Source organism: Hyla sarda, chromosome 4 (assembly GCF_029499605.1).
Source record: "Hyla sarda isolate aHylSar1 chromosome 4, aHylSar1.hap1, whole genome shotgun sequence".
Classification (NCBI taxonomy): domain Eukaryota; kingdom Metazoa; phylum Chordata; class Amphibia; order Anura; family Hylidae; genus Hyla; species Hyla sarda.
The window spans coordinates 164,634,155-164,658,813 of NC_079192.1; the positions used below are offsets into that span (position 1 = coordinate 164,634,155).

Below are 24,659 nucleotides of genomic sequence, written 5' to 3' on the forward strand. Positions count from 1 at the left end.
GGCTGTGGTCCTGAAGAGAGATCCTGGGAACCTGAGGACAATATCCTAGATAAAAGTCTGGTCCTCAGGTTCTCAGGCTCTAAGAAGAGGGGGAGACCCAAGGGGGGGGGGGTACTGTTACGCCGAGCGCTCCGGGTCCCCGCTCCTCCCCGGAGCGCTCGCAACATCTTCGCTACGGCAGCGCCCCGGTCAGATCCACTGACCGGGTGCGCTGCGATACCGCCTCCAGCCGGGATGCGATTCGCGATGCGGGTGGCGCCCGCTCGCGATGCGCACCCCGGCTTCCGTACCTGACTCGCTCTCCCTCGTTCCTGTCCCGGCGCGCGCGGCCCCGCTCCCTAGGGCGCGCGCGCGCCGGGTCTCTGCGATTTAAAGGGCCACTGCGCCACTGATTGGCGCAGTGGTTCCAATTAGTGTTTTCACCTGTGCACTCCCTATGTATACCTCACTTCCCCTGCACTCCCTCGCCGGATCTTGTTGCCCTTGTGCCTAGTGAAAGCGTTCCCTTGTGTGTTCCTAGCCTGTGTTCCAGACCTCCTGCCATTGCCCCTGACTACGATCCTTGCTGCCTGCCCCGACCTTCTGCTACGTCCGACCTTGCTTCTGTCTACTCCCTTGTACCGCGCCTATCTTCAGCAGTCAGAGAGGTTGAGCCGTTGCTAGTGGATACGACCTGGTCACTACCGCCGCAGCAAGACCATCCCGCTTTGCGGCGGGCTCTGGTGAATACCAGTAGTGACTTAGAACCGGTCCACTAGCACGGTCCACGCCAATCCCTCTCTGGCACAGAGGATCCACCTCCTGCCAGCCGGCATCGTGACAATAAGTGACCTATCATTAAGAAACAAATGGATGTTTAAAATGCTAAAATATACATACGCAATACTCAAATAACCAATTAAAATATAACATGATGATTTTGACGTGATAATGAACCTCCCCTTTTTGTCAACTGTAAAAACCAATGTACTTCCGTATAATAAAGAGAACTCCTTGGGATAGCTCCTAAGCCAGTATGCTGAGAAGGAGATATATACCAACATTTTGTCTGGTGTTTATTTCTTGTTTCGACATTCAGCAGTATACAGTGACAGTCACTCACATTTTAAGGCCTAATCAGAAGCCAACCTTAACATAGGCACCTGCCCAGGGTGCCACCCCCTGTCTGACCTGGGGGGGCACAAGTGAGTACAGTTGTTAGCATTGGGGAATACAGGGCACTTGCGAGTGCCAATTTCATCTGCATGTATGCACTTACAGTGAAAGGTTATATCAGAGCAAAGAGTTGGTTCTTTTCCCTGTCCTTTACTTCTGTAGACCATAATAGGTGAGGCTGGACTTCTCTGCTCCAGACGCATGCATGTGCAATGACCTCACTAATAAACCACCACACTGTGAACCTCAAAGAAGTGCTAGAAGAGGTTGTCGGTGTGGGAGCAGAGAGATTCGTTTTTTTTTACTTTCTTTTTTTTGTGAGGGGGCATCTGTCTACCAATGGGAGGGGGGGGCTATTGTCCTACAGGGACAGCTATCTACAAGCCCAAATGGGTAGTATACATACAGGAGGGGGGAGATATCTGCCTATTGAAGGGGGCGCCTATCTACCAATGGGGGGGCTATTTACATACTGGGGGACATCTATCTTTCTACAGGTTGAACTTATCTACCAACAGGACAGGGGCTATTGGTATATAGGTGGAGGGCACCTATCTTTCTACAAGCGGCACCTAGCTGCCAACAGAGGGACTATTTACATACTGGGGAGCATCTTTCTATGTGGGGCATTTGTCTAAAAGCAACAAGGCAATCTTTCTACTGAGAGCACATATATATCTACAAGAAACAACTATCTTCCTATGGAAGGCACCTATCTACCTACAGGAGCCATCTAGCTACCTACAGGAGAACCTACCTACATTTGGCGGGCACCAATCTACCTACTGGGGACCTATCTGCCTACTGGTGGGAGCTGTCAAGAGACACATTATAACTTTTGTTGCATTATGGGAGGGTAAAAAGTAAGGATGATGCTGGAAAAGCACGTAGCCTGAGATATTTGTCCAGCAGGGTCTGTAGAGATGACTTGTGGCTGGGGGAAGTCATCATAACGGTCTGGGCCAGATAGAAAAGAAAAGGAAAGAGAATGCCTTTTATTAAGACATCACCTTTAAGCCATTGGATGTAACTGCACTCTAATCACTTCCCGCTCTGGTGGTCCCCATAGGTCTTCGCTCCCTGTGTTGCAGCCATGATGTGTCTGCATATCCAATCATGGGCCTAAGCAGACTCATGCTGTATACCACTGAGGCCAGTGATTGGGTGTAGCAGTCACTTACTGTAAGTATACAGGCATGTCATCACTGCAGCACAGTGGTGGGCACCAGAGGGCAGCACTACAGTGGCAGGTAATTTATCAGATGAGTAATGGTTCTTTTTGTTATTTTATGGCATTCCCCCTTTTCATAGCTTGGAAAATCCCTTTAATTACAGTTATGAATACAAAGAGCCTATTTTGGAGTCTACAGGCTTAGTTCACGTAGTATGTTGAATCTGACCTACCTCTGATAACACAGCATTATTACATTTTACCAAATGTAGCTATTATTTTTCACAATGATTATTCCTGGAGATGTTGTTCTAGCAATAAAACAAATGTTCATCAATATTTTTTAAGCATTACTTGGAGAATGACGGCTGGAGTATAACGGGTTATTTCTGATCAAAAGAAGGAATGGGTCACAGTAAAAGGGAAGAAACGAAAAGCATTCGCTGAGGAAATATTAGGGATTTTTTATGTTGTTCACAAAACAAAATGCAGCATTTGTCTGGTAGCTAGTGCTTGTGTTATATCTGACTAAAATTAGTGCTGGATTAACGTTTAAGAAAATAAGTGAGCAAAACTTTTTATGGAAACAACTCTCTTTATTTGGACGGAAAAGAGAAAAATAGCCCGGAATATAGAAAATATAGTCACCAACTGAAAGATTATAAACAGTTAAAAAAGATACTATACTACCAACTACCAGTTTGTCCTAAGTCCGTTGATGCTGTTGCAGCTGGGTATCTTCCATGAACAATTGGGGGGGGGGGGTGAAAATGCATTTGTGGCCTCCTCATTATAAAAAATATATATTTTTTTTCTTTTGTCCTTCCCAGGGGGGCGGTCCGGGGGGGGGGGGGGGATAGAAAGGGGCAAAGTTATAGTGTCTTATGTAATTGTATTTGTATTTCTTTTTGTAAATAAAATAAATAAATATATGGCAAAAGACATTGACTGTCAAGAACTTTATTACATGATAGATTAGTCACCAACAAGAGCAAGATAGTGGTGGATGGTCAGGAAAATCTGCAGCAACACATCTGCATCAAAAATATGCATGTGTGAACATACCCTTAAACTATTTTAGGCTGTATTTATGCTGTAACATTTGCTGTTGAATTAAAATGGTAAAAGAAAAACGAACTACTGTACAAGACATCTGTTGTGTTCCGGTGAGGAACACAGATGTCTTCCTGACCTGTCAGGTGGATGTTGCCTAGCATGTCTGCTCCTGGCCCACTACTCAGGTTTAAATGTACAATTTGTTGTATAGTGTGATATACTGTCAATGCACTTTCATGCTTTAATGTGCCATAAGAGGTTAACCTGTTTGTGCAGGAGGATGCTAAGGGCATCATATGCTTGCTTTAGCCAATAAAGGCTGCTGCCCTGCCTCCCCTAAATCTGCTAGACTGGGAGGAGTTAGTGTCTAGTGTGAGGAGAAAGAGATTGGAGGTCCCCTTTAGACCTCTGCTGTGGAACTGTACCTCACCACATTAGGACAGGCCTAAGTATATCGTGTTGCTGCACTAAATTGTTCCAAAGCTACAGCACCCTTCACAGGATCCTGCCAACTAGGTCGTCCAGCAAGTAAGAAGTAAGTCTGGAGTGAGGAAAAGAGCCAATAAAGCCCACGGGCCCCATTAGCAAAAGGAGGATAACAGAAGATGGAAAACCTTGGGTAACTCTGGTCCATAAATCTACAGCAGAGTCAGTGTTGTCAGCTCCTAAGTCTTATACAAGCTAAACAACCCAATCCAGTAGAGTCCAAACATAATTCAGCAAAAAAGAAGCTAGTCAGACAGTGAGGACTACAAGTCCAATAGCGTTCTGAAGCAACTGTGATCCCTTAGGCAAACTCCAGAGAACTTTGCACTACTGTTGAACTGTTCCTGTATATATTGTGCAAGTTCCTGAGTAAAATACAGTAGTTTCCGTAACCCTGCATCTGTAGTTGTTATTACCCAGCACTTGGCCCAGGAAACTACTGCCCTTGGATCGTGGAGGTCAATGTTACCCTGGCATCACAAACTGTTAGTTGTTATTGCCACACAGTGTGCATACTAAAACACGCCACCTTAGCCTTTCTTTCCACACATACTGTAATAATGCTTCCCACCCAAAGCCCACCTTTAGTTTAGTAATGCAGACATAATTGTATTGTTTATTTAAAATGTATATTTCTTAAACTGAATATCATAAATATTAGTAGTAGTAGTATAATAAAAGAACAATACTGTGAACCAGTTGAATTCTTTGAGGCCCTACTTTCTTGGTCTAACCATGACAATCTTTTAAGATGTGGAAAAAGCCAACAAAAGTAAAAGACTATTCATTCTATCATCTAAATCTAGTACCTCTGTGCTGAAGATATTTCTTAACTGCCTTCTTTATCTCTTTATTTCTAAGACCATATACTGCAGGATTTAACAATGGAGTCAAAATGGTGTAGTTAATCGTTACCAGTTGGTCATATTCAGGTGCATATACTTTCTGTGGTCTTACATACATAAAGGTTACACTACCAAAAAATATCAGCACAACAGTGATATGAGCTGCACATGTGGAAAATGCCTTTTTGCGTCCTTCTGCGCTGTTCATTGTGATTATTGTAAAGATGATTTTCATGTACGTCAAGGCAATGAACGCAGTTGTTAAAATAATAATACAAGAGTTGATGACAAAGTCAGTAATAACATTGATATAAGTGTCTGCACAAGCAAGGTGTAGAAGAGGAGACAAGTCACAGAAGAGATGGCGAATTTCATTAGAGCCACAAAATGGTAATAAAGTTACTAGAATTAATTTAGTCACTGGACTCATAAAGCCACACAACCAGCAAGCAAATACAAGATGCCTGCAACATCCAGAAGTCATGAGAGTAGAGTATCTCAGGGGGTTACATATGGCAATGTAGCGGTCATAGGCCATAACAGTCAAAAGATAATTTTCCGTTATTCCAAGAGAATGGAAAAAATACATCTGAAGTAAGCAGCCACTGAAAGAAATATAGACTCTTCCAATCCAAAAGATGACCAAAATCTGCGGAATAGTAACTGCAGTGTAACAAATATCTAGAAAAGACAACATTCCTGCAAAGATATACATGGGTGTATGCAGACGGGGCTCAGCCCAGATAATAAGAGCTATGGTTACATTGCCTGTAATTATTAAGAAATAAAGAAAAAGAAAAATGACAAATATAGGATGACGCAATGATCCCAAGCTTGAAAATCCCAATATAACAAAGCCAGAAACTGTTTGATTCATGGTAGCAGAAGGAAGTGTTCTTGTTAGGTTTTTGCATTAGAATAGAGAAACTGAGCAATTTTCATGTGACACCAGAAACGTAACAGAACTGGCAGAACTTTGTATTTAACTGCGGTCTTCACATTTGGGAGTTTTCCTATGTAAAATGAAAAAAACATGAAATAACGTAAATACATAGGCCCAGATTTATCAAACTGTGTGAAAGAAAAAGTGGAGTGATTTTCCCACAGCAACCAATCACAGCTCAGCTAACGATCTGAGGTAAAGTGAAAGCTGAGCTGTGATTGGTTGCTGTGGGGAAATCACTCCACTTTTTCTCTCACACAGTTTGATAAATCTGGGCCATAATGATTATTGGAGATGTATTTGTCCCTAACTTTGTATTGTTTACACATGTGAGATCTACAAATCAGATATATGTAGAAAAACCAGTAAAGGTATGTTCATAATCTGGTGGATCTGCACCGTTTACAAAGCTCATATTGCCGCAGACATAAGGGCCATCCCACTGAAATATGAACTTTTCTGTCTTTTTCCACCAAAGGATAGAACATTTTCAACCTTCTGGCGGCATCTAGTTCCTTGTAAGAAGTTCCGTTATGGAACTTCAACATGTGACCTAAGCAGCAGAATCTCATTGAGGTTAATGGGAGGCTGCTGCACACAGAATCTATGTGGAATGTCCGTAGTGGGAACAGGCCCTAACTTTAGTATAATTGGTTGACAGACAGTTTAAAGGGGTACTCCCACCCTAGACACCTTATCCCCTATCCAAAGGATAGGGGATAAGATGTCTGATCGCGGGGGTCCCGCCGCAAGTCTATGGGAGGGGGCGTGACGGCAATAGACTTGCATTGAGGGGACGGGCGTGGTGTCATACGGGTGCGGAGTCCTGATGTCACGGACTTCCGTTCCCGGAGTCGCGACTCAGACCCTCCAACGGTTCCGGTGAGAACACAGGTGGGTGCCGCAAGCAATAATGGGGGGGGTCTCCAGCGGCGGGACCCCCGCGATGAGACATCTTATCCTCTATCCTTTGGATAGGGGATAAGATGTCTAGGGTGGGAGAACCCCTTTAAGGGGATTTTATACTGGTTACTACAGTCTCTTATTCTTCAGGAATAGGAGGAATAGATAAAAGTTATAAACTATCCAAGGACTAGCTAACCATAATGTCTGTAAATTATGAAAAAAATGTCTGTAACAAATGACTGCTCTCTCTTCTTTACACTTTGACATATGAACTAGTTTGTGCATACAATTTATGGCAAAGAAGCACTCCAGTCCCCTCCCAGCTTTATCTGTATCCTGCTGCTGCAGCTATCTTTATGGGATCAGGACATATATTAGTAATACATATCCCCTGAGGATGTTCACACATGCTTTACTGTTTTTTCGGTGTTTACCGTGATTTTTCCACTGCTATTTACTGCATTTGCACAAATGTGGTAAAACATGTCATTCTTTCAGCAGTTTTAGAAATTCACAGCAAAAAATGGACAAATGCAGTAAAAACATATCAAGAATGCAGTTCATAAAACACCTTAAAGGGGTACTCCGGTGGAAAACATTTTTATTTTTTTTTAAATGAACTGGTGCCAGAAAGTTAAACAGATTTGTAAATTACTTCTATTAAAAAATCTTTATCCTTCCAGTACTTATTAGCAGCTGTATGCTACAGAGGAAATTCTTTGCTTTTTTAATTTCTTTTTTGTCTTGTCCACATTGCTCTCTACTGACACCTCTGTCTGTGTCATGAACTGTCCAGAGTAGCATAGATTTGCTATGGGGATTTTCTCCTGCTGTGGACACTTGCTGATACGGGCATCAGATGTCAGACAAAAAATGTATTAAAAAAGTCAAGAATTTCCTTTGTAGCATACAGCTGCTAAAAAAATACTGGAAGGATAAAGATTTTTTAATAGAAGTAATTTACAAATCTGTTTAACTTTCTGGCACCAGTTGATTTAAAAAAAAAAAAAAAATTCCACCGGAGTACCCCTTTAACTTGTGATTATAGGTCAAATCGTTTATATCTCATTTAACCCCTTAAGGACACATGACGTACTGGAACGTCATGTGTCCACTCCCAATCTATAACGCGGGGCCACAGCATGGCCCCGCATCATAGCGGGTCGGGCCCGGCCGTGGCTAATAGCGTGCGGCATTGATCGCTGTGCAGCGCGCTATTAACCCTCTAAAGTGAAACCGAAAGTATGCCGGCTAGCTCAGTGGGCTGTTCAGGATAGCCGCGGCGAAATCGCGGCATCCCGAACAGCTTACAGGACAGTGGGAGGGCCCCTACCTGCCTCCTCGCTGTCCGATCGCCGAATGACTGCTCAGTGCCTGAGATCCAGGCATGAGCAGTCATGCGGCAGAATCATCGATCACTGGTTTCCTAAGAGAAACCAGTGATCAATGATAAAGATCAGTGTGTGCAGTGTTATAGGTCCCTATGGGAGCTATAACACTGCAAAAAAAAGTGAATAAAGGTCATTTAACCCCTCCCCTATTAAAATTTGAATCACCCCCTTTTCCCATAAAAAAAAACACAGTGTAAATAAAAATAAAACAAACATATATAATAATAATAATATATATATATAATAATTAATAACTCAGGGATGCTTTTACTTATGAATTTGATTCCGAGAATGTTTTTTCGTGACATATTCTACTTTAACATAGCAGTAAAATTTCGACGATACTTGCATCATTTCTTGGTGAAAAATTCAAAAATTTCATTAAAAATTAGAAAATTTAGCAATTTTCGAACTTTGAAACTCTCTGTTTGTAAGGAACATAGACATACCAAATAAATGATATACTGATTCACATATACAACATGTCTACTTTATATTTGCATCATAAAGTTGACGTGTTTTTACTTTTGGAAGACATCAGAGGGCTTCAAAGTTCAGCAGCAATTTTCTAATTTTTCACAAAATGTTCTAAATCTGAATTTTTCAGGGACCAGTTCAGTTTTGAACTGGATTTGAAGGATCTTCATATTAGAAATACCCCATAAATGACCCAATTATAAAAACTGCACCCCTCAAAGTATTCAAAATGATATTCAGTAAGTGTGTTAACCCTTTAGGTGTTTCACAGGAATAGTAGGAAAGTGAAGGAGAAAATTCAAAATCTGCATTTTTTACACTCACATGTTCTTACAGACCCAGTTTTTGTATTTTTATAAGGGGTAAAAGGAGAGAAATCCCCCCAAAATTTGTAACCCAATTTCTCTCGAGTAAGGAAATACCTCATATGTGTATGTAAAGTGTTCTATTGGCGCAGCAGAGGGCTCAGAAGGGAAGAAGAGACAATGGGATTTTGGAGAGTGAATTTTTCTGAAATGTTTTTTTGGGGGCATGTCACATTTAGGAAGCCCCTATGGTGCCAGAACAGCAAAAAAAAATCCATGTGGCATACTATTATGGAAACTACACCCCTCAAGGAAGGTAACAAGGGGTACAGTGAGCCTTAACACCCCACAGCTTTTTAACGACTTTTCGTTAAAGTCGGATGTGTAAATTATTTTTTTTTTCACTAAAATGCTGGTTTTCCCCCAAATTTTACATTTTTACAAGGGGTAATAGGAGAAAAAGCCCCCCAAAATTTGTTAGCCAATTTCTCCTGAGTATGAAAATACCCCATATGTGGCCCTAAACTGTTGCCTTGAAATACGACAGGGCTCTGAAGTGAGAGAGCGCCATGCGCATTTGAAGACTAAATAAGGGATTTGCATAAGGACGGAACCGGATGCAAGAATTACACTTGCCTCCGATACCAAAAATACCCTATGGAAGTGTATCCCAAACAGGGTGCCTCCAGCTGTTGCAAAACTTCCAGCATGCCTGGAAAGTCAATCACTGTCCGGCAATACTCGGAGTTGTCTTGCAACAGCTGGAGGCTTTGAAAACAGTGTCATACGAGAAATGTTTTATTTGGGGGGAGGGGGGGGCTGAGTAGGGGTTTGTGTATATAGCGTTTTACTTTTTATTTTGTGTAATGTAGTATAGTGTGGTGTTTTTAGGGTACACTCACATGGCCGGGGTCTACAGCGAGCTTCCCGTTGGGAGTTTGAGCTGCGGCGGAAAACTTGCTGCATCTCAAACTTGTAGCAAGAAGCTCGCTGTAGACCCCGGCCGTGTGAATGTACCCTGTGCATTCACATGGGGGGGGGGGGGGGCGCGCAAACCTCCAGCTGTTGCAAAACTACCACTACCAGCATGCCCTTTGGCTGTCCGTGCATGCTGGGGTTTGAAGTTATGCAACAGCTGGAGGCACACTGGTTGCAAAACACAGTGTTTGTTACTTAACTCAGTATTTCACAACCAGTGTGCCTCTAGCTGTTGCAAAACTACAACTCCCTGCATGTACGGTCTATCAGTGCATGCTGGGAGTTGTAGTTTGCAACAGCTGGAGGCATACCACTAACACTCCCAGCATGCCCTTTGGCTGTCCGTGCATGCTGGGGGTTGTAGTTATGCAACAGCTGGAGGCACACTGGTTGCAAAACACTGAGTTTGTTACTTAACTCAGTGTTTCCAAAAAAGGGTGCCTCCAGCTGTTGCAAAAATACAACTCCCTGCATGCCCAGACCGCCGAAAGACATGTTGGGAGTTGTAGTTTTGCAATATCTGGAGGGTCACAGTTTGGTGACCACTGTGCAGTGGTGTCCAAGCTGTAGCCCTCCAAATGTTGCAAAACTTCAACTCCAAGCATGCCCAGACTGTCCAGGCATGCTTGGAGTTGTAGTTCTGCAACATCTGAAGGGCCACATGTTTCAGAACTACAACTCCCAGCATGCCTGGACTGTCTGGGCATGCTGGGAGTTGTAGTTTTGCAACATCTGTAAGAGCACAGTTTGGACACCACAGCACAGTGGTCTCCAAACTGTGGGCCTCCAGATGTTGCAAAACTACAACTCCCAGCATAGCCAGAAAGCCTTTGGCTGTCTGGGCTTGCTGAGAGTTGTAATTTGGCAACTCCTGGAACGCAGCAGTGAAGATCACTTACGGCTGATCTTCACTGCTGCGTCCGACGGTGCCTCCACCGGTCCCGCGCTGTCTGTACGGATACCGCCGCGGGTCCTGAAACAATCGCCGGTCCCGGGACATGATCGCTGGTCCTGGGACCATCCGCCATCTTCCCCCCGCTCAGCCCCGACATCCAGGGGCGGGACAGAGCTGGGATTTCACCTCTAACCTCCCGCCCCCCTCCTGCCATTGGTCACTAGTCCTAATGACCAATGGCAGGGGTTTAGGAGCGAGGTGGCAGCTGCCCGGAACCCCGCAAGTCCTTGTCATTAGTCAGTGACTAACTGACTGACTAATGACAACGATCAGCAGCAGGGGACCAGTCTGATTGGTCCCCTGCTGCATAGTGTCATCGGTCAGCTGTCCAGAACAGCTGAGATGACGTTTCTATCACCATGCCAACGGACATGGTGATAGAAAATGTATTGGACGTGTATACACGTCCATTTGCGGGAAGGGGTTAAGGTCTCTGAAGTCACTGGTCACCTACGTGGGCCCTGGCTGAACTGTATAGACCTTTCCACCTCTCTAACCTCAGTAAAGCTACCGTTGTCTGTAACTTTGCATTGGAGTCATTATTGCCCCCCGTGCCTAGCCCAGGATCCAGCGGTATACCTTCAGGTGGAATTGAGGATAAACCATGCCCTAGTGTCACGAATAGAAGGGGTTAATGCCATCTGCCCCTAGGTTCATTCCACCTGCCCTCATCTCACACCCCATACCACACAATCCTTTACTTTGGTTAAACTTATATCTCTAAGCCACCAGCACTAAGGCTTTATACACATGGCCATATTGCAGTTTTGCACAACCCCTTTAGTTAAAAAAAGCCACCATAGTTCACCCATAAACTTTTATAGTAGGTGACTGTGCATCCATATGCTCCATCAGATGCTGAATTAATGCAGAAACTTACACTACACAAAAACATAAGAAGCCCCTGTGGCTCACCAGAATGGTGTTGCAGGGACCCTATGTACACGAGCCCTGCTATTACATTAAATATACAGAAGAATAAACTGACTAGTCAGTGCCACGCTCTTCTTGGTGCGGTTATATACACTGAATTGCTGTACTATGTGTCTGAGCATCACCTATAGCTATACACTGAATATGGATGGCTGAGTGCTAATGAGTGTATGACTCCTGGATCACTGGAGCTGCAGTAGTCAGGTGGCTCCTCCATGATTTCATATCTATTCATTCACCAGTTTTGGTTTTTACTTATCTTTGCTTTTCTTGTTCTCCATTCTTTATTATAGTTGTTTATTAGTTATGATTAGAGATAAGCAAACTGAATAAGTTCACAATTTGGTAATTCAGTGGCCCCACTATCCCTTCACAGCCAGGTTGTCCTGTTCATCTTGTTCCATATTGTACTGCAGCAGCTAATACTAGCTCTAAACAGCAGCACACCTCCAGCCTTGTTCATCTTGTTCCATATTGTACTGCAGCAGCTAATACTAGCTCTAAACAGCAGCACACCTCCGGCCTTGCTCATCTTGTTCCATACTGTACTGCAGCAGCTAATACCAGCTCTAAACAGCAGCACACCTCCAGCCTTGGTCATCTTGTTCCATACTGTACTGCAGCAGCTAATACCAGCTCTAAACAGCAGCACACCTCCGGCCTTGTTCATCATGTTCCATATTGTACTGCAGCAGCTAATACCAGCTCTAAACAGCAGCACACCTCCGGCCTTGTTCATCATGTTCAGTACTGTACTGCAGCAGCTAATACTAACTCTAAACAGCAGCACACCTCCGGCCTTGTTCATCATGTTCCATACTGTACTGCAGCAGCTAATACTAACTCTAAACAGCAGCACACCTCCGGCCTTGTTCATCATGTCCCATTCTGTACTGCAGCAGCTAATACTAGCTCTAAACAGCAGCACACCTCCGGCCTTGTTCATCTTGTTCCATATTGTACTGCAGCAGCTAATACTAGCTCTAAACAGCAGCACACCTCCAGCCTTGTTCATCTTGTTCCATATTGTACTGCAGCAGCTAATACTAGCTCTAAACAGCAGCACACCTCCAGCCTTGTTTATCTTGTTCCATATTGTACTGCAGCAGCTAATACTAGCTCTAAACAGCAGCACACCTCCGGCCTTGTTCATCATGTTCCATACTGTACTGCAGCAGCTAATACTAGCTCTAAACAGCAGCACACCTCCGGCCTTGTTCATCATGTCCCATTCTGTACTGCAGCAGCTAATACTAGCTCTAAACAGCAGTACACCTCCGGCCTTGTTCATCATGTTCCATTCTGTACTGCAGCAGCTAATACTAACTCTAAACAGCAGCACACCTCCAGCCTTGTTCATCATGTTCCATACTGTACTGCAGCAGCTAATACTAGCTCTAAACAGCAGCACACCTCCAGCCTTGTTCATCTTGTTCCATACTGTACTGCGGCTGCTAATACTAGCTCTAAACAGCAGCACACCTCCGGCCTTGTTCATCTTGTCCCATACTGTACTGCAGCAGCTAATACTAACTCTAAACAGCAGCACACCTCCAGCCTTGGTCATCTTATTCCATACTGTACTGCAGCAGCTAATACTAGCTCTAAACAGCAGCACACCTCCTGCCTTGTTCATCATGTTCCATACTGTACTGCAGCAGCTAATACTAACTCTAAACAGCAGCACACCTCCGGCCTTGTTCATCATGTCCCATTCTGTACTGCAGCAGCTAATACTAGCTCTAAACAGCAGCACACCTCCGGCCTTGTTCATCTTGTTCCATATTGTACTGCAGCAGCTAATACTAGCTCTAAACAGCAGCACACCTCCAGCCTTGTTCATCTTGTTCCATATTGTACTGCAGCAGCTAATACTAGCTCTAAACAGCAGCACACCTCCAGCCTTGTTCATCTTGTTCCATATTGTACTGCAGCAGCTAATACTAGCTCTAAACAGCAGCACACCTCCGGCCTTGTTCATCTTGTCCCATACTGTACTGCAGCAGCTAATACTAGCTCTAAACAGCAGCACACCTCCGGCCTTGTTCATCATGTCCCATTCTGTACTGCAGCAGCTAATACTAGCTCTAAACAGCAGCACACCTCCGGCCTTGTTCATCATGTCCCATTCTGTACTGCAGCAGCTAATACTAACTCTAAACAGCAGCACACCTCCGGCCTTGTTCATCATGTCCCATTCTGTACTGCAGCAGCTAATACTAGCTCTAAACAGCAGCACACCTCCAGCCTTGTTCATCTTGTTCCATACTGTACTGCGGCTGCTAATACTAGCTCTAAACAGCAGCACACCTCCGGCCTTGTTCATCTTGTCCCATACTGTACTGCAGCAGCTAATACTAACTCTAAACAGCAGCACACCTCCAGCCTTGTTCATCATGTTCCATATTGTACTGCAGCAGCTAATACTAGCTCTAAACAGCAGCACACCTCCAGCCTTGTTCATCTTGTTCCATATTGTACTGCAGCAGCTAATACTAGCTCTAAACAGCAGCACACCTCCAGCCTTGTTCATCTTGTTCCATATTTTACTGCAGCAGCTAATACTAGCTCTAAACAGCAGCACACCTCCGGCCTTGTTCATCATGTTCCATACTGTACTGCAGCAGCTAATACTAACTCTAAACAGCAGCACACCTCCAGCCTTGTTCATCTTGTTCCATACTGTACTGCAGCAGCTAATACTAGCTCTAAACAGCAGCACACCTCCAGCCTTGTTCATCTTGTTCCATACTGTACAGCAGCAGCTAATGCTAACTCTAAACAGCAGCACACCTCCGGCCTTGTTCATCTTGTTCCATACTGTACTGCAGCAGCTAATACTAGCTCTAAACAGCAGCACACCTCCGGCCTTGAGCATCTTGTTCCATACTGTACTGCAGCAGCTAATACTAGCTCTACACAGCAGCACACCTCCAGCCTTGTTCATCATGTTCCATATTGTACTGCAGCAGCTAATACTTGCTCTAAACAGCAGCACACCTCCGGCCTTGTTCATCTTGTTCCATATTGTACTGCAGCAGCTAATACTAACTCTAAACAGCAGCACACCTCCAGCCTTGTTCATCATGTCCCATATTGTACTGCAGCAGCTAATACTAGCTCTAAACAGCAGCACGCCTCCGGCCTTATTCATCATGTTCCATACTGTACTGCAGCAGCTAATACTAGCTCTAAGCAGCAGCACACCTCCAGCCTTGTTCATCTTGTTCCATACTGTACTGCAGCAGCTAATACTAGCTCTAAACAGCAGCACACCTCCAGCCTTGTTCATCTTGTTCCATACTGTACTGCAGCAGCTAATACTAGCTCTAAGCAGCAGCACACCTCCGGCCTTGTTCATCTTGTTTCATACTGTACTGCAGCAGCTAATACCAGCTCTAAACAGCAGCACACCTCCAGCCTTGTTCATCTTGTTCCATACTGTACTGCAGCAGCTAATACTACAGCAGCACACCTCCAGCCTTGTTCATCTTGTTCCATACTGTACTGCGGCTGCTAATACTAGCTCTAAACAGCAGCACACCTCCGGCCTTGTTCATCATGTCCCATACTGTACTGCAGCAGCTAATACTAGCTCTAAACAGCAGCACACCTCCGGCCTTGTTCATCATGCCCCATACTGTACTGCAGCAGCTAATACGAGCTCTAAACAGCAGCACACCTCTGGCCTTGTTCATCATGTCCCATTCTGTACTGCAGCAGCTAATACTAGCTCTAAACAGCAGCACACCTCCGGCCTTGTTCATCTTGTCCCATATTGTACTGCAGCAGCTAATACTAGCTCTAAACAGCAGCACACCACCGGCCTTGTTCATCTTGTCCCATACTGTACTGCAGCAGCTAATACTAACTCTAAACAGCAGCACACCTGCGGCCTTGTTCATCATGTTCCATATTGTACTGCAGCAGCTAATACTAGATCTAAACAGCAGCACACCTGCGGCCTTGTTCATCATGTCCCATTCTGTACTGCAGCAGCTAATACTAGCTCTAAACAGCAACACACCTCCGGCCTTGTTCATCATGTTCCATATTGTACTGCAGCAGCTAATACTAGCTCTAAACAGCAGCACACCTCCGGCCTTGTTCATCTTGTTCCATACTGTACTGAAGCAGCTAATACCAGCTCTAAACAGCAGCACACCTCCAGCCTTGTTGATCATGTTCCATACTGTACTGCAGCAGCTAATACTAACTCTAAACAGCAGCACACCTCCGGCCTTGTTCATCTTGTGCCATACTGTACTGCGGCTGCTGATACTAGCTCTAAACAGCAGTACATCTCCGACCTTGTTCATCATGTTCCATACTGTACTGCAGCAGCTAATACTAGCTCTAAACAGCAGCACACCTCCAGCCTTGTTCATTATGTTCCATACTGTACTGCAGCAGCTAATACTAGCTCTAAACAGCAGCACACCTCCGGCCTTTTTCATCTTGTTCCACACTGTACTGCAGCAGCTAATACTAGCTCTAAACAGCAGCACACCTCCGGCCTTGTTCATCATGTCCCATACTGTACTGCAGCAGCTAATACTAGCTCTAAACAGCAGCACACCTCCGGCCTTGTTCATCATGCCCCATACTGTACTGCAGCAGCTAATACGAGCTCTAAACAGCAGCACACCTCTGGCCTTGTTCATCATGTCCCATTCTGTACTGCAGCAGCTAATACTAGCTCTAAACAGCAGCACACCTCCGGCCTTGTTCATCTTGTCCCATATTGTACTGCAGCAGCTAATACTAGCTCTAAACAGCAGCACACCACCGGCCTTGTTCATCTTGTCCCATACTGTACTGCAGCAGCTAATACTAACTCTAAACAGCAGCACACCTGCGGCCTTGTTCATCATGTTCCATATTGTACTGCAGCAGCTAATACTAGATCTAAACAGCAGCACACCTGCGGCCTTGTTCATCATGTCCCATTCTGTACTGCAGCAGCTAATACTAGCTCTAAACAGCAACACACCTCCGGCCTTGTTCATCATGTTCCATATTGTACTGCAGCAGCTAATACTAGCTCTAAACAGCAGCACACCTCCGGCCTTGTTCATCTTGTTCCATACTGTACTGAAGCAGCTAATACCAGCTCTAAACAGCAGCACACCTCCAGCCTTGTTGATCATGTTCCATACTGTACTGCAGCAGCTAATACTAACTCTAAACAGCAGCACACCTCCGGCCTTGTTCATCTTGTGCCATACTGTACTGCGGCTGCTGATACTAGCTCTAAACAGCAGTACATCTCCGACCTTGTTCATCATGTTCCATACTGTACTGCAGCAGCTAATACTAGCTCTAAACAGCAGCACACCTCCAGCCTTGTTCATTATGTTCCATACTGTACTGCAGCAGCTAATACTAGCTCTAAACAGCAGCACACCTCCGGCCTTTTTCATCTTGTTCCACACTGTACTGCAGCAGCTAATACTAGCTCTAAACAGCAGCACACCTCCGGCCTTGTTCATCTTGTTCCATACTGTACTGCAGCAGCTAATACTAGCTCTAAACAGAAGCACACCACCGGCCTTGTTCATCTTGTTCCATATTGTAGTGCAGCAGCTAATACTAGCTCTAAACAGCAGCACACCTCCGGCCTTGTTCATCTTGTTCCATACTGTACTGCAGCAGCTAATACTACAGCAGCACACCTCCAGCCTTGTTCATCTTGTTCCATACTGTACTGCGGCTGCTAATACTAGCTCTAAACAGCAGCACACCTCCGGCCTTGTTCATCATGTCCCATACTGTACTGCAGCAGCTAATACTAGCTCTAAACAGCAGCACACCTCCGGCCTTGTTCATCATGTCCCATTCTGTACTGCAGCAGCTAATACTAGCTCTAAACAGCAGCACACCTCCGGCCTGGTTCATCTTGTCCCATATTGTACTGCAGCAGCTAATACTAACTCTAAACAGCAGCACACCTGCGGCCTTGTTCATCATGTTCCATATTGTACTGCAGCAGCTAATACTAGCTCTAAACAGCAGCACACCTCTGGCCTTGTTCATCATGTCCCATTCTGTACTGCAGCAGCTAATACTAGCTCTAAACATCAGCACACCTCCGGCCTTGTTCATCATGTCCCATACTGTACTGCAGCAGCTAATACTAGCTCTAAACAGCAGCACACCTCCGGCCTTGTTCATCTTGTTCCATATTGTACTGCAGCAGCTAATACTAGCTCTAAACAGCAGCACACCTCCGGCCTTGTTCATCATGTTCCATACTGTACTGCAGCAGCTAATACTAACTCTAAACAGCAGCACACCTCCGGCCTTGTTCATCATGTTCCATACTGTACTGCAGCAGCTAATACTAGCTCTAAACAGCAGCACACCTGCGGCCTTGTTCATCATGTTCCATATTGTACTGCAGCAGCTAATATTAGCTCTAAACAGCAGCACACCTCCAGCCTTGTTCATCTTGTTCCATATTGTACTGCAGCAGCTAATACTAGCTCTAAACAGCAGCACACCTCCGGCCTTGTTCATCATGTTCCATATTGTACTGCAGCAGCTAATACTAACTCTAAACAGCAGCACACCTCTGGCCTTGTTCATCTTGTTCCATACTGTACTGCAGCAGCTAATACTAACTCTAAACAGCAGCACACCTCCGGCCTTGTTCATCATGTTCCATACTGTACTGCAGCAGCTAATACTAGCTCTAAACAGCAGCACACCTCCGGCCTTGTTCATCATGTCCCATTCTGTACTGCAGCAGCTAATACTAGCTCTAAACAGCAGTACACCTCCGGCCTTGTTCATCATGTTCCATTCTGTACTGCAGCAGCTAATACTAACTCTAAACAGCAGCACACCTCCAGCCTTGTTCATCATGTTCCATACTGTACTGCAGCAGCTAATACTAGCTCTAAACAGAAGCACACCACCGGCCTTGTTCATCTTGTTCCATATTGTAGTGCAGCAGCTAATACTAGCTCTAAACAGCAGCACACCTCCGGCCTTGTTCATCTTGTTCCATACTGTACTGCAGCAGCTAATACTACAGCAGCACACCTCCAGCCTTGTTCATCTTGTTCCATACTGTACTGCGGCTGCTAATACTAGCTCTAAACAGCAGCACACCACCGGCCTTGTTCATCATGTCCCATACTGTACTGCAGCAGCTAATACTAGCTCTAAACAGCAGCACACCTCCGGCCTTGTTCATCATGTCCCATTCTGTACTGCAGCAGCTAATACTAGCTCTAAACAGCAGCACACCTCCGGCCTGGTTCATCTTGTCCCATATTGTACTGCAGCAGCTAATACTAACTCTAAACAGCAGCACACCTGCGGCCTTGTTCATCATGTTCCATATTGTACTGCAGCAGCTAATACTAGCTCTAAACAGCAGCACACCTCTGGCCTTGTTCATCATGTCCCATTCTGTACTGCAGCAGCTAATACTAGCTCTAAACAGCAGCACACCTCCGGCCTTGTTCATCATGTCCCATACTGTACTGCAGCAGCTAATACTAGCTCTTAACAGCAGCACACCTCCGGCCTTGTTCATCTTGTTCCATATTGTACTGCAGCAGCTAATACTAGCTCTAAACAGCAGCACACCTCCGGCCTTGTTCATCATGTTCCATACTGTACTGCAGCAGCTAATACTAACTCTAAACAGCAGCACACCTCCGGCCTTGTTCATCATGTTCCATACTGTACTGCAGCAGCTAATACTAGCTATAAACAGCAGCACACCTGCGGCCTTGTTCATCATGTTCCATATTGTACTGCAGCAGCTAATATTAGCTCTAAACAGCAGCACACCTCCAGCCTTGTTCATCTTGTTCCATATTGTACTGCAGCAGCTAATACTAGCTCTAAACAGCAGCACACCTCCGGCCTTGTTCATCATGTTCCATATTGTACTGCAGCAGCTAATACTAACTCTAAACAGCAGCACACCTCTGGCCTTGTTCATCTTGTTCCATACTGTACTGCAGCAGCTAATACTAACTCTAAACAGCAGCACACCTCCAGCCTTGTTCATCATGTTCCATACTGTACTGCAGCAGCTAATACTAACTCTAAATAGCAGCACACCTCCATCCTTGTTCATCTTGTTCCATATTGTACTGCAGCAGCTAATACTAGCTCTAAACAGCAGCACACCTCCAGCCTTGTTCATCATGTTCCATACTGTACTGCAGCAGCTAATACTAACGCTAAATAGCAGCACACCTCCAGCCTTGTTCATCATGTTCCATACTGTACTGCAGCAGCTAATACTAACGCTAAACAGCAGCACACCTCCGGCCTTGTTCATCTCGTTACATACTGTACTGCAGCAGCTAATACTAGCTCTAAACAGCAGTACACCTCCAGCCTTGTTCATCATGTTCCATACTGTACTGCAGCAGCTAATACTAACGCTAAATAGCAGCACACCTCCAGCCTTGTTCATCATGTTCCATACTGTACTGCAGCAGCTAATACTAACGCTAAACAGCAGCACACCTCCGGCCTTGTTCATCTCGTTACATACTGTACTGCAGCAGCTAATACTAGCTCTAAACAGCAGCACACCTCCGGCCTTGTTCATCATGTTCCATATTGTACTGCAGCAGCTAATACTAGCTCTAAACAGCAGCACACCTCCGGCCTTGTTCATCATGTCCCATACTGTACTGCAGCAGCTAATTCTAACGCTAAACAGCAGCACACCTCCAGCCTTGTTCATCTTGTTCCATATTGTACTGCAGCAGCTAATACTAGCTCTAAACAGCAGCACACCTCCAGCCTTGTTCATCTTGTTCCATATTGTACTGCAGCAGCTAATACTAGCTCTAAACAGCAGCACACCTCCGGCCTTGTTCATCATGTTCCATATTGTACTGCAGCAGCTAATACTAACTCTAAACAGCAGCACACCTCTGGCCTTGTTCATCTTGTTCCATACTGTACTGCAGCAGCTAATACTAACTCTAAACAGCAGCACACCTCCAGCCTTGTTCATCATGTTCCATACTGTACTGCAGCAGCTAATACTAACTCTAAATAGCAGCACACCTCCATCCTTGTTCATCTTGTTCCATATTGTACTGCAGCAGCTAATACTAGCTCTAAACAGCAGCACACCTCCAGCCTTGTTCATCATGTTCCATACTGTACTGCAGCAGCTAATACTAACGCTAAATAGCAGCACACCTCCAGCCTTGTTCATCATGTTCCATACTGTACTGCAGCAGCTAATACTAACGCTAAACAGCAGCACACCTCCGGCCTTGTTCATCTCGTTACATACTGTACTGCAGCAGCTAATACTAGCTCTAAACAGCAGCACACCTCCGGCCTTGTTCATCATGTTCCATATTGTACTGCAGCAGCTAATACTAGCTCTAAACAGCAGCACACCTCCGGCCTTGTTCATCATGTCCCATACTGTACTGCAGCAGCTAATTCTAACGCTAAACAGCAGCACACCTCCAGCCTTGTTCATCTTGTTCCATATTGTACTGCAGCAGCTAATACTAGCTCTAAACAGCAGCACACCTCCAGCCTTGTTCATCTTGTTCCATATTGTACTGCAGCAGCTAATACTAGCTCTAAACAGCAGCACACCTCCGGCCTTGCTCATCTTGTTCCATACTGTACTGCAGAAGCTAATACTAGCTCTAAACAGCAGCACACCTCCGGCCTTGTTCATCTTGTTCCATATTGTACTGCAGCAGCTAATACTAGCTCTAAACAGCAGCACACCTCCAGCCTTGTTCATCTTGTTCCATATTGTACTGCAGCAGCTAATACTAGCTCTAAACAGCAGCACACCTCCGGCCTTGCTCATCTTGTTCCATACTGTACTGCAGAAGCTAATACTAGCTCTAAACAGCAGCACACCTCCAGCCTTGTTCATCTTGTTCCATATTGTACTGCAGCAGCTAATACTAGCTCTAAACAGCAGCACACCTCCGGCCTTGTTCATCATGTTCCATATTGTACTGCAGCAGCTAATACTAACTCTAAACAGCAGCACACCTCTGGCCTTGTTCATCTTGTTCCATACTGTACTGCAGCAGCTAATACTAACTCTAAACAGCAGCACACCTCCAGCCTTGTTCATCATGTTCCATACTGTACTGCAGCAGCTAATACTAACTCTAAATAGCAGCACACCTCCATCCTTGTTCATCTTGTTCCATATTGTACTGCAGCAGCTAATACTAGCTCTAAACAGCAGCACACCTCCAGCCTTGTTCATCATGTTCCATACTGTACTGCAGCAGCTAATACTAACGCTAAATAGCAGCACACCTCCAGCCTTGTTCATCATGTTCCATACTGTACTGCAGCAGCTAATACTAACGCTAAACAGCAGCACACCTCCGGCCTTGTTCATCTCGTTACATACTGTACTGCAGCAGCTAATACTAGCTCTAAACAGCAGCACACCTCCGGCCTTGTTCATCATGTTCCATATTGTACTGCAGCAGCTAATACTAGCTCTAAACAGCAGCACACCTCCGGCCTTGTTCATCATGTCCCATACTGTACTGCAGCAGCTAATTCTAACGCTAAACAGCAGCACACCTCCAGCCTTGTTCATCTTGTTCCATATTGTACTGCAGCAGCTAATACTAGCTCTAAACAGCAGCACACCTCCAGCCTTGTTCATCTTGTTCCATATTGTACTGCAGCAGCTAATACTAGCTCTAAACAGCAGCACACCTCCAGCCTTGTTCATCATGTTCCATACTGTACTGCAGCAGCTAATACTAGCTCTAAACAGCAGCACACCTCCGGCCTTGTTCATCATGTTCCATATTGTACTGCAGCAGCTAATACTACAGCAGCACACCTCCAGCCTTGTTCATCATGTTCCATACTGTACTGCAGCAGCTAATACTAACGCTAAATAGCAGCACACCTCCAGCCTTGTTCATCATGTTCCATACTGTACTGCAGCAGCTAATACTAACGCTAAACAGCAGCACACCTCCGGCCTTGTTCATCTTGTTCCATACTGTACTGCAGCAGCTAATACTAGCTCTAAACAGCAGCACACCTACGGCCTTGTTCATCATGTCCCATACTGTACTGCGGCTGCTGGGAACCCGACCTTGGCCATGGCAAATATATGAAAAAATAATAATAACATAACTCCTAGGAGATCTCCAAGTGTCATAGTGTCATGTAAAACTTTTTACATTAAGTGGAATCTGATAACTTATTCTAAGGGAAAGAATCTGACTCGAGATTCGATCATCTCTGATGTGACATGGTCTCCAGATATTCTGTACCTTGGTTCTTTCACATTCTGAAATATGTGCACTGCTGATCTAAGTAAAGGTAATGCATACAAATGTAAGCATATGTATATCACAGTAATGCACCTATACTACATAATATACATTGTTATGAAAACTAACCTTTCCATGCACAGTGTTTCTCAATGAAGTGCATTTTAAGCCTTGCTATCCAATTTATGAAAATTGCCTTCATCTTCCTTTGAAAGAAACCTATTCCCTGGCCTATTCTTACTGTCTAGGGAGAAGAACAAACAAATAAGACTTCCTATGAGAGCGTTCTGGAATACTCAGTTGTTTAATGACATCAAACCAATTAACCAGATAAAGAAAACAAAACATTATTTTTATCTGGTGATTAACCCCTTAAGGATGGATCCATTTTTTACCTTAAAGGGGTACTCCGGTGGAAAACTTTTTTTTAATCAACTGGTGCCAGAAAGTTAAACAGATTTGTAAATTGCTTCTATTAAAAAATCTTAATCCTTCCAGTACTTATTAGCTGCTGAATACTATATCCGGTCGGTCCCGGCATGTATCTGATGCCGCGCTATTAACCCTTTAGATGTGTCCGCCGCGTCTAATCCGAAAGTGAAAGCTGCCCGGCTGCTCAGCGGGGCTGATCGAGACCACCGCAGTGAAAATGCGGTGTCCCGATCAGCTGGGACACGAGCCGAGGTCCTCTTACCTGCCTCCGGCGTGTCCCCTCGGCGATTGATTGCTCCAAGCCTGAGTTTCAGGCTTGAGCAATCAACCACTGATAACCCTGATCACTGCAAAGCTATGGCTTTGCAGTGAACAGAGTATAAGATCAGTGTGTGCAGTGTTATTGGTCCCTAAAAAAAAGTTAATAAGTGTGATTTAACCCTTTCCTTAATAAAATTTCAAATCACCCCCCTTTTCCCATAAAAAAAAACACCATGTAAATAAAAATAAATATAAACATATGTGGTATCGCCGCGTGCGTAAATGTCCATACTATAAAAATATATCATTAATTAAACCGCACGGTCAATGGCGTACGCGCAAAAAAATTCCAAAGTACAAAATAACATATTTTTGGTCGCTTTTTATATCATGAAAAAATGAATAAAAAGCGATCAAAATGTCCGATCAATACAAAAATGGTACCGCTAAAAACTTCAGATCACGGCGCAAAAAAATGAGCCCTCATACTACCCCATACATGCAGAAATAAAAAAGTTATAGGGGTCGGAAAATGATAATTTTAAACGTATACATTTTCCTGCATGTAGTTATGATTTTTTCCAGAAGTACGACAAAATCAAACCTATATAAGTAGGGTATCATTTTAATCGTATGGACCTACAGAATAAAGAGAAGGTTTCATTTTTACCGAAAAATGTACTGCGTAGAAACGGAAGCCCCCAAAAGTTACAAAATGGCGTTTTTTCTTCAATTTCGTCGCACAATGATTTTTTTCCCATTTCGCCGTAGATTTTTGGCTAAAATGACTGATGTCACTGCAAAGTAGAACTGAAAAAAAAAATGTTTTAAATCAACTCATGACAGAAAGTTAAATACATTTGTAAATTACTTCTATTAAAAAATCTTAATCCTTCCAGTACTTATCAGCTGCTGTATGCTTATCAGCTGCTGTATGGCTTCAGAATGTTAAACAGATCTGTAAATTACTTCTATTTAGAAATCTTAATCCTTCCAGTACTTATCAGCTGCTGTATGCTACAGAGGAAGTTCTTTTCTTTTAGAATTTATTTTCTGTCTGACCACAGTGCTCTCTGCTGACACCTCTGT

At 44.4% G+C, this 24,659-nt stretch overlaps 2 protein-coding genes across 3 annotated transcripts in view; one reads left to right on the forward strand and one right to left on the reverse strand.

The window, feature by feature from the left end:
• Positions 1–4,590: 4,590 nt before the first annotated feature.
• LOC130368637 (olfactory receptor 6N1-like) lies at positions 4,591–5,707 on the reverse strand. The gene has a single exon (XM_056572585.1). It carries the CDS (start codon positions 5,588–5,590, stop codon positions 4,661–4,663), a length of 930 nt encoding a protein of 309 aa, XP_056428560.1. The 5' UTR covers positions 5,591–5,707; the 3' UTR covers positions 4,591–4,660.
• Positions 5,708–5,900: 193 nt separating this feature from the next.
• Positions 5,901–24,659, forward strand: part of LOC130368635 (uncharacterized) — a 76,555-nt gene continuing 57,796 nt past the window's right edge. Inside the window, exon 1 of one of the 2 annotated variants that reach the window (XM_056572581.1) lies at positions 5,901–6,027. The gene's annotated coding sequence lies outside the window, so the exon portion shown is untranslated. The remainder of the gene's footprint in view (positions 6,028–24,659) is intronic. The other variant, XM_056572582.1, reaches the window with a different exon arrangement.

What these genes read in the sequence shown, in the direction of transcription:
- LOC130368637 (XM_056572585.1), bottom strand. Translation starts at nt 5,590, where the DNA reads ATGAATCAAACAGTTTCTGGCTTTGTTATATTGGGATTTTCAAGCTTG.